General features: G+C 32.8%; 1 protein-coding gene across 1 annotated transcript in view; it reads left to right on the top strand.

The window, feature by feature from the left end:
• Positions 1-1,064: 1,064 nt before the first annotated feature.
• LOC106691897 (glucose dehydrogenase [FAD, quinone]) overlaps positions 1,065-10,612 on the top strand; it is a 19,740-nt gene continuing 10,192 nt past the window's right edge. The window contains exons 1-2 of the mRNA XM_014437796.3: positions 1,065-1,370; positions 4,055-4,229. Coding sequence (XP_014293282.1) covers positions 1,251-1,370; positions 4,055-4,229 — 295 coding nt within the window. The 5' untranslated portion in view covers positions 1,065-1,250. The remainder of the gene's footprint in view (positions 1,371-4,054; positions 4,230-10,612) is intronic.

The following is a 10,612-nucleotide window of genomic DNA, read 5'->3' as shown; positions in this document are numbered from 1 at the left end:
GACAACATTGGATGGCATGCAGCTGCGAGTACTTTTCCTGGTATGGTTCGTGGATTGTTGGTGAGCCATTTCCAGGGTCTGAGCTTGATTTACAGCCTCCTTCAAACCCGAAGTTTTATTCAGCCTTATACTGAGAAGGTGTAGTTGCTTTGAATTCATATTCCTAGGTAAGGAGATTTAAATTTTGTTCAAGCCGGCCTATACTTTCTCTCGCTTGTTGTCTTCTTGTTGCGAGTAAGTACGTAACAAAGATTTTGTTTTCTTTTTTATATAGAATCTCTCTAAATAACTTACTAAATCGTAAACATAATGAAACATGTAGTTTGTAAATAACTTAAATCTGTCTTCATCTGTAAGATTTTCTGTCTCCAATTCCAAGAAGTTATTAAATGTGCTTATCCAATTCACCCATACCTGCTGAAGTGGGCTCAGTCTCAAATCTAGTTGGTCTGAGATATTTAACTATTTGAACTTTACTGGGAATATATTTTAAATTAATGAAGTTGTTACGAATTGAATAGGTATAAATCAAATCATAACTTGAAACCTTTAGAAAGGCTTTCATTCATTTAAAATGTACACATCCTTACAATCCTTCGTAAAATCATCAATGCTCCTTACTTTGTCACAAATAAAACCATGCATTTTATCACTCACACATCAGGAGATCTTAATGTTCCAAATGTAACCGATCTAGCCCGAACCACATATTATTCCCTCCATTAGAAACTTCCTAACAACCTAAACCTACTATTTTCTATCCTTGCCTCCTCTTCCATTCCTGACAATCCTAAGAGGCGCCTGAAAAGATGATGGCCACGACACAATAAATAGATACAAGTAGGGAGCTTACACAGTGTTGCCTTACAGTAATACTATAACACCTCTCTCTCTTGAATTTCCTATTGAATGGTTTATTGGGAATTTTCAAAAGTAATATCTTCAAATTAATCAAAGTAAATCGATCTTAAACATTTTCATTCATAATTTAAAAACAAAAATATACATATATGCTCTAAAATATACTTTTAATAATAAAGTCTCATTTGATTCTTAAGCAAAACACATATGTATCATTTCGGAATCGATACTATACAAATGTTAATTTTCACAATCGTCAAGGTTAGGGTATATAAAATGATAAGTGCGAAGACCTTCTTGAATCATGAGTAACTTTTTGAACCCTCATCTAAAAATTAGGACAGGGTGGTTTTGAGCCAGAACCATCTTTAGGAGATTCCCTACAAAAGATGAAGCAATTTACAGGGAATGTTATTATGTACTTCTTCATAGTCATTGGCATGGCGTCCTCGGATGAACCAGAAGTCGAGCTGGAAGTAGAGGAAGAACCAGTCTTTCGAGGAGATAATGTATGTTGTGATTTAAATCTACCGTAGATTCGATTCTAGTCTTAGGTAAAGGTTCTTAGGTGCTTTGTTTACACTTGAATAATCAAATGCAACTTTAGTCCTTTCATATTCCCTTTAACATAATTCACTAAAGTGTTGGCGAATTCTATAGATAAGAAAAAAAAATGTTCAAACATAACCTTATATTGATGTGAACTACAATGCATCGCATAATATATGGCAATGGCCCAATATTAAGAAAATTAATCTCATGACTGACAAATATGTCGAACTCAATGTAGTTTAGTATTTACTATCACTTCTCCGAAAAAGTTGGGAACAATTACTTTTTGACCAGATTGTACGTTGATAACTATATTGGTTAGTTTATAATACTATCATTCTCTCGAGAGGGAAAATTTGATTCCTTCACGCTTACTTGTTTCCCGCTTTAGGTAAAGTTTAGGTTAAAATAAGCGACATTTTTCAGCAGCAGTTTCCATAGTTCAGTTTTTCTAACTTATAAGGTACAATATAGAATTAACTATTCTAAGTTCTGGTTTACTACCGCTACTCAAAAAAAAAGGCGAGAACAATTACTTCATGAACAGAATGTGTGTCAATAAGTGTATAGGTTAGTTAATAATATTAACCGCCTTTCAAGAGGGAAAATTTGTTTCCCATCACTTTTTCTTCTTCCACCATGGGACTGGGCGAGCCCTTACTTTCTGGTGCCGGAGAGATTCCTAAGCCGTATCACGAATAATGTCTGTGATTCTGGTCACTCTGCGGTCCAAGTCAGCTGGTTGGACAGTTCCCGCCGCATCCCATTCCGCGTCAACAAATTTAATTATTTTAATTTAATTTGCTCTTCGGGTTGTGTACACCTTTTCAATGCCGTGGAAACTTTCTATAAGCTTGAAAGCTATAGCTCGATGGTCGGAACTCTTCTCAGATCTGGGAGCCCAATCTATACTCCGGTTTGCTATTACGGACGAGGGCTCCATCAATCCAACTCCACCCTCTTACACAAGAAAATGTATGAATAGCAGGGGTTTCGTTCATTACTACAAGCTCACAATGAACTCTTCGAACTTAGCGCCTCTTCTATTTTTTCGACTGGATTCCCAGACCGTGTTCGTGTCAGAGCAGATGATCACGCTCCTAGAGCAAGCGGTAACTCTCTCCATGGCAGCTATGTATCGATATCATTACCGTTAAGTAGATAAGCCGATACCAGAGTAAAAATCCACTACAGAATAAATTACTCCTTAGGCGCCACGTTATTTTTTCCTTGGAAATAACGAAAACCCCGAAGCATTATGCCCACAATATAACTAAAATATACCCCTATATAAACAATTGTTGAATTATGACCACTGGCGAATACCTTTACAAGTAGATAACAGAAAACTTAGGGGTGTTACCTATTCCGTGAACAACAACAAAAATATAATTAAATTAACAAGTTGAAAGCAGAGAAAGAACAGCAGAACTATATGCACAAAAGTGTAATAATAAGAAAAAAAATATATATACAGAGAATGAAAAAGGAAAAAAAAGAATTTTTAACAATTAATAAAACAATTAAAACTTATAGGTTGACTTAACCTTAACCTTAATAACTATATTTACATCATTATACAAAAGAGTATAAAAGTGAATATGAAATAAAAAACAAAATAAAATTTAGTTCAAACCCCACGTAGTCCTCCACTTCTATTGTTAATGATCGTCTATTGAAGTAAACAGCATAATTTTGAAAAACAAAACAACATTTCTCATATGGTGATATTCCGGTTGAAACAGTAAAGACAGATGGCCTTTAAACTATTAACACTTCACATTGAACAATCGTAACGTGTTCCGAAATGAAACTGTCACCTTCACAAAACCAAAACTCACTCGTCTGAACATACAAGTTTCCAAAATCAAACTGTCCCCTCACAAAATCAAAACCCTCTCGTCTCAAACATATCGCTCGTGTTTTGTTTTCACCATGACAACCGTAACACCCCTTGTCTACACAGATCTAGCCAGTGTTTTTATTTCACCATGGCAACCGTGACACCTCTTGTATACACAGATCTAGCCAGTGTTTTTATTTCACCATGACAACCGTAACACCCCTTGTCTACGAAGATATCGCCAGTGTTTTTATTTCACCATGGCAACCGTAACAGAATATTAGAGATATTACAAAATAAAATTAAGAGATTTAACTCTAGTTTGACATCAATTTATAATTGAGGATGAATTCCCAGTTGAATCGGCAGGTAATTAATTTATAAATTGTTTGGGAATCTGTCACCTCCGCCACTTTTCGAGTACATTCAGGTTTTCGACGTACAGTCTGGTCAATAAGTAATTGTTTCCTTCTTTTTTGGAGGAGCGAAAGTAAGGTATTACTGACTTCTGGTCCATTCTGGGTATCCGGAGCTGGTGAGCTCCAGCACTCCAGAGAAAGGACTGGTCTATAATTACCTTGCTCCTTTGCCCAGCTTAGTTAGGATAAGATTCTGATAGCTGTGGTGGATATACCTACGGTAGAATTTTCAAGAGAATAGACACATCCACTATTACATATATAGAAAATAAACCGAAAATAACCACTGGAAAATCATCAACTTCTTTCTATTACTTTCGGAAAAGATTTTAGTGAAAAAAACTTAACAAGACTGTTGATGATGGAAGTTTGTTGACAGGAGGCGTGTCTGGTTAAGGAACTTCTCCACACCGGGAGCACGGGTGGCATATATAACCCTTGTCCTGGGCATGCAACTGGGCTAGCTGGAGAGGTCTTCGCAGATCTCATCAACACAATGCTAGTTTCGAGTTGCCTCCTATCACCTCCTTGTATTTACCCTCCCAATGTTGGAGGTAATGTACAGTAACATTCTCTAATACTAATTATAATATATTGATAAAAAGATAGTCCTGTCCTGAATTGCCCGCTAGTAGGCAATTACTGATTTTTTAATTTTTGTAGATAACCATAAAACAGTTTTTGAAGAAATTATTTATTTACTTTTTAATATTTTAGATACTGCTTTACATAAAAAAAAAGTTTTATTCTGTTTATATGGTAAGTATTCCTAAGATACTAGGTGTATTCATGATCTTTAGTTTAACTTGTTAAATCGTGTTAAATACAAAAACTCATGTTGAATAGGGAAATAATTCCTTCTTTTACCATGTTAAAACGATATAACATATTGTGCTGAATGTAAAATGTTTTATTATGTTAAATGTTACAAGTATTGGATTGTGAGCAGCCCTTTATAAAGTCAAGTTAAATTTAAATGCATAAGAGCTCCTAGCGGTTTTTTTTGGCAAACTTGTTTTATAACCTTTCCTTCCAAAACTTCATGTTATTGTTTACTTGTAAGTTTTGATTGAAATAATTTATTACAACATGCCTAAAGTGAGTGAAAAGTGGAAGTTGTGTAAAAGTTTGGCCAATGATTGTCTTGTTGATCTTCTGACTTGTGAGAAAGAGAATCAAGAAGAGCTTATTGACAACTGTCATTACATTATTATTTTTGTCATCCATTGCTTTATTAGTTTACTACTAACACGACAACAAATAAAATGGTGTACAGCTGGTCTACTGCGTGACGTCATTCTCTATTTAACAGACCTAGTAACAGGCTCTCAAACATGTTATATGTTATATCGTTAGAGGTATTCATGATCTTTAGTTTAACATGTTAAATAGACTCATGTTGAATAGAGAAATATTTCCTTCTTTTACCATGCTAAAACGATATAACATATAACATGGTTGAGAGTATGTTACTAGGTCTGCTAAATGGAGAATGACGTCACGCAGCAGACCATGTCATAATTTTGTTTGTTGTTGCGTTTGGTAATTTGCTCGTAGTTTGTGTTTTGATTGTGTTAGTACTGTTTTTCATGTTTCGATAACGAATAAATCAATGGATAACAATAATAATAATGTAATGACAGTTGTCAATTATCTTGATTCTATTCCTCACCAGTTAGAAGATCAACAAGGCACTCAACAGTCAAACCTTCACAAAACTTCCAGTTTTCACTTAATTTAGGCATGTTGTAATAAATTACTTTAATCAAAACTTTTAAGTAAACAATAACAGAAGTTTAGGAAGGAAGGGTTAGGAAACATGTTTCTCAGAAAATCCGCTAGGAGCTCTCATGCATTTACCATTTAACATGGCTTTAGATAGGGCTGCTTATAATCCTATACTTATAGCATTTAATATGGTAAAACATTTTACATTTAACACATCATATATACCCCTATTATAGCGTATTGAGTTTACGTTGTGGAAAGTAGGGTGAACTTGAAACAGTTGAGAGAGTAATACGAGTCTAACTTTAGGGTACGTTCAATAAAAACTAAAAACTATCTTTTCTAAATTGTGCTACTACCAAATCAAAACAGCTATGAGTTAAAATATTTATTATTTAAGTGTTAAAATATATACACATGGACCATTGGTACGACACCCTTGATGAACTAATAGTCCAAGAGGAAAAAAAAGTTATTCTCTTCACCCCAATTTTTTATTACTTCAATCAAAACTATGCATAGTTATTAGTCAAAATTGATTAGTCTGCCAAGTATAGTTGGGGAAAAAAGGTGGATGTTCCAATTTGGATCTGTATATCTTTAAAACTACCTAAATCACAAAATAAGAGTAAATTTGCTAAAATATGAACCCTAAAAGAGCTATTTAAGTTCAATTGTTCCCGAAATATACTTTCTTAAAAAGCAACATTAAAAAAAAAGTAATGAAAAATATGTAGAATTTATGTAAGGGAAACCTATATCTCGAGTACCATTAAACCTATATATGTATATATATATATATATATATATATTATCAGGTATATTAGCACTCAAATTAAACCTAGTTTATGTGCTATAATGTAGTTTATTATATATTAATTATTAAAGTTCTTGAGACAGGTATAGATAAATATCTATTAAATAAATCAAATGGTATCCTTATTAAGTCTCAACATTCTTTATTATATCATTAGTCCCACGTTTCGGCCAATTCAGCCATCTTAAAGGACAATCTTAAATATAAATTTACACCTCACATCAAATTTAAGAAAAAATCTTTTAGAGGCTATTTTGCCCAGGTCATCAAATTGAAGTCAAAATCACCATATTTTTTTATAGCTTAAAACTACTCTATCCACTATTAGATAAACAAACCATTTATATTCAATAAACCATGAACCATATAACTGGTTTGTTTATCTAATAGTTGATAGTGTAGTTTAATCTAAAATTAAAATTAAAAAAAATAATGAAGTTCTAAAAAAATAATTTTGACTTGAATTTGATGACCTGGGCAAAAAAGCCTGTAAAGCATTTTTTTTTTAAATCGATGTGAGGTGTGAATTTATATTTAAGATTGTCTTTGAGGATGGCTGAATTGGCCGAAACGTCGGGCTAATAATATACTAAAGAATGTTGGGACTTTAATAAGGATACCATTTGATTTGTTTCGTTAGTTAGTTGTTCGGATAAAATTAGCCAATATCATGAAAACTACCACTCATACGAAGATAAATGTCATACACTAATATTTAGCACATTAACCTAGGTTTAATTTGAGTGCTGAAAGATATCTGCATGTCAAATAGTTCAGAGATTTAATTTTTGTGAATTTATTTTAGCAAATATAAATACTACTATTTCTTGCTTTAATTTGAGTGCTAGTAGACATACGTCTTATGGTTCCTCAGATATTGATTTCCTAAAATAAATTCACTAATTACTCATTTATCGTTATTTAGTTATGATTTTTTTTTTAAATTGTATCTAGGCAACCATTGAACAAACACAGCTCGATTAAGGCTCATATTTTTGAAAAATCATGCTATTTTAAAAGATAATAAATTAGGTTTTCTAGTGATGTAGGTGGTTTTATGGAAAATTAATTTTTTTAACGTATCATATTCCCCCTACCTACTTGGCAGTCTCATCAATTATAAATAGCTCATTTTTTTTTTTATTAAAGTAATCAAAAAATGAGGTGAAACAACTGATTTTTTCCCCACCTAGTTCTTGAATTGTAATAGTTCCACAAAAAAATTGGTAAATTTGTGGAAATAGACGGAAGTTTATTTACGAAATGAAGTTATTAGTATAATTGTTCAACAAGCATAAAACGTTCTCCGGTACCTACTAATGTCTAATGATATTATTTCGTTCAGTATTATTTTATTTATCTTGTTATATTTTTCTTGTTAAGCGTGTATATTTTTTTATTATTTATTATGTACGAGGCTCACTTTTCTTTTGATTATTTTAACTCTGAAATACATCGTTAAAATGATAATTTATACTGACGAACGTTTAAACCGGTGATTTTTTTTTTAGTGGCGCAAAACATCATTGGTCATCAACGCCATTTATACCTTATTTAATTTTGCTTACATTTGTTTAATTTTATTTATCTTTAATTTCATCATTATTTTATTTATTTTTTTCCCGTTCAATCTTATATTTTTGTCAGTAAACCTTATGATTTTAAAAACTATAACACTAATTCTATTATCTTATCATCGTCTCCAAGTTTTTTTTAAATATCCAGGTTTAATCATAAGCTATTGAGGTTTTGATGTGAAATATGGCCATTGTTCGAAAATATGGCTAATTTTCAAATTGTTGTTGCAATACTGGCAGTTCGGAGGCGTTTCTTTTGAATGAGATAGGAGTGGCTGAGCCTCGTGTAAGCTATTCTCAGCCTGGTCAGTACAATAATTTTCAGTTTACTCCTTGGGCTTTCATTTCACAAAGATCTTCATCTATCTTTGATTTCTTTTCTAATGAGGTTTGCTCATCTCTGATAGAGTTGAAATTGCTTTACCCTGTCCCGGAAGCGCGAGTGCTTCTTTTGCAGAGCGATCGGGAAGTTATTTCCCTGCGATTCCTACATGGCATGGAACCCATATAAATATAACTGACATACCCATATTGTGTAGATGGTTTAAGTAAAAATGGATGCTGACTATTTTTGATTGCCCTGGATACATACAATCTAAACCTTTTAACGAGCTTAATAATTCTGTAATTATTGTTATATGTTTGTGGTTCGAAAAAACAAACAGAAGTGTAGTGCTGCTGCTATTTTAGTTATTTAGTTTAATTTTGTACTCTGAGTCATTAGTTACGAAGGATGATACTATTGATTGGACTGATTTTGATGCGCCTGTATAGATTATAAAGGACTCTGGAAAGTGGGCTTCGAATATAAAAATATTAATTTTTTGAGTATTTGGACAGGTCTAGAATTGTTTTTGGACGTTGCAGGGTCCATGGTGGATAATTGTTAAAAGATTTGTCAATTTTTATCGTTTTGGGAAAAGCGATAACCGAGGAGAGTCTTTCTGATTACAGAAGTGTTAAATTTTGTTTTGTTTTTCCGAAAAGAAATGGAAAATTTTGAATTAAAAAATATATTTATGTGTCGGATGTATTGTCTGTGGATATAATTTTGAACCGTAGTTTATGGCTTAGATCTTCTAAACCAAAGTGGTGATAGTCCAGATTCAGATCATAAGTTCGAAATACTCTAGTCGCGATTTCTATCGCTTAAATCTAGCACTTGGGAACGAGCCGAGCTATAGACGTTAGGCCTAAAAATCTGTGGTAATCGGTGTATGGTAATAAGGAGTTTCCTAGATCGGGTGATTGAGATGTATCGTTTCCTAATGAAGTGGAGGCTTTTGTATTGTTTATGGAAAATTAAATATTGACAGTATATGACCCATTTTTTATCCTATTTATTGCGTCTTGTAGTTATTAATGAATATCTTGAATACTGCCTGATCGATAAAAGATTGCCAGATCGTCGACGAACAAAAGTAGCTAAAGTTCTTTAGGAAATTGAGTCCTAATCATTCACAGCCAGAGAAAATAGAGTGGGGCTGAGGACACATCCCTGCGGTACCCCATTAATCTGCCTGTATTCCATCCAACTTGTACCATAAAATGCCGATTTGTAAAAATTTTTTGATAAATTAGAGTACTTGTCCAGTGATTCCTATAGAGGACAGCTTCTGTAAAATAATGGAACGATTTGTATTGTCAAATGCTTTCAGCATATCAAAGGAAACAGCTATCATTTCTTGCCCGTTAATAAATGCATACTATGCTTCTGTTTCCAATGTTATCAAGTGGTCAATTGTAGATCGGCCTTTATGAAATCCCTATTGGAATGATTGTATACGGTTATGTTTTTCTATGATGAAAATTAATCTTCTATTGACCATTCTGTTTACTATTTTGCAGATACTACTTGTAGAAACCCAAGAAAGATTGGGCGGTAGCTAGATGGGATACGCTTATCTTTACCAGTTTTCAGGATTAGGATGACTGTAGAATTGCACTAGATATTCAGTAATTTTCCGGTTTTCCAAACATAGTTGTAGTAACCATTGTCTTGTGCTGTTTGGAAGATTTTTAAACTTTTTGTACTTAATGTTGTCAGGACCTGTGAAGTGAATGTATACTGGTTATGCAGAGGCATTCCTATTTTTAAGTTGATGTGGAAACTATTTAAATTAAATAAACAGCCTGAAATGAAAGATATTTCAATATAAAAAAAAGGCTGAGCCAGTTGGTTTTATAATAATAAAAATATATTTTGGGATAAACCTCTAGATATCTCAAGGAACATGATTATATATTTAGGCAAAAAATGGTTATTTGTTAATTATAGTATCTCCACTTTTAATAAGTTAAATTATTTAAAATAAAATAATAAAACACACGTGTTTATGTAAACAAAATTAATTTTTGTCTATTTCAAATCCTGTATAAACTGAGTTCTTCCCAGCACCTACAATCAAATCCTAAAGTGTTATTTAGAAGAGAAATATTTCTGGATTAGAAAGGGCTCATTACTCTCATAATATTTCGTAGCAGAAGCCGGAGTTCCGCAGGGCTCTGTACTAGCACCTTTATTATACACGTTGGATACCTCTGATCTACCCACAATGGAGCACACTCTCACGGCCAACCTAGGGATGGGATATCGAAAAGAAAATATCGATATCGGTATCGATATCTATATCGGATAGCAATATCGATATCGATATTATATCGGACCTTAAATATCGATATTTTAAAATATCGATATCGAAAATTTAACGAATTAAAGTAATAATAATTATAAAATGATACCATAGGATATTGGAAGACTTATATCATGTCATACCTTATCAAAATACATAAGAAACTCTTAATAACTATGAAA

Source organism: Halyomorpha halys, unplaced genomic scaffold (assembly GCF_000696795.3).
Source record: "Halyomorpha halys isolate HHAL.00 unplaced genomic scaffold, Hhal_1.1 Scaffold4450.1, whole genome shotgun sequence".
In the NCBI taxonomy this organism is placed as follows: domain Eukaryota; kingdom Metazoa; phylum Arthropoda; class Insecta; order Hemiptera; family Pentatomidae; genus Halyomorpha; species Halyomorpha halys.
Note: the sequence above shows the minus strand (reverse complement) of the source record. Positions and strands in the feature narration are given on the sequence as shown.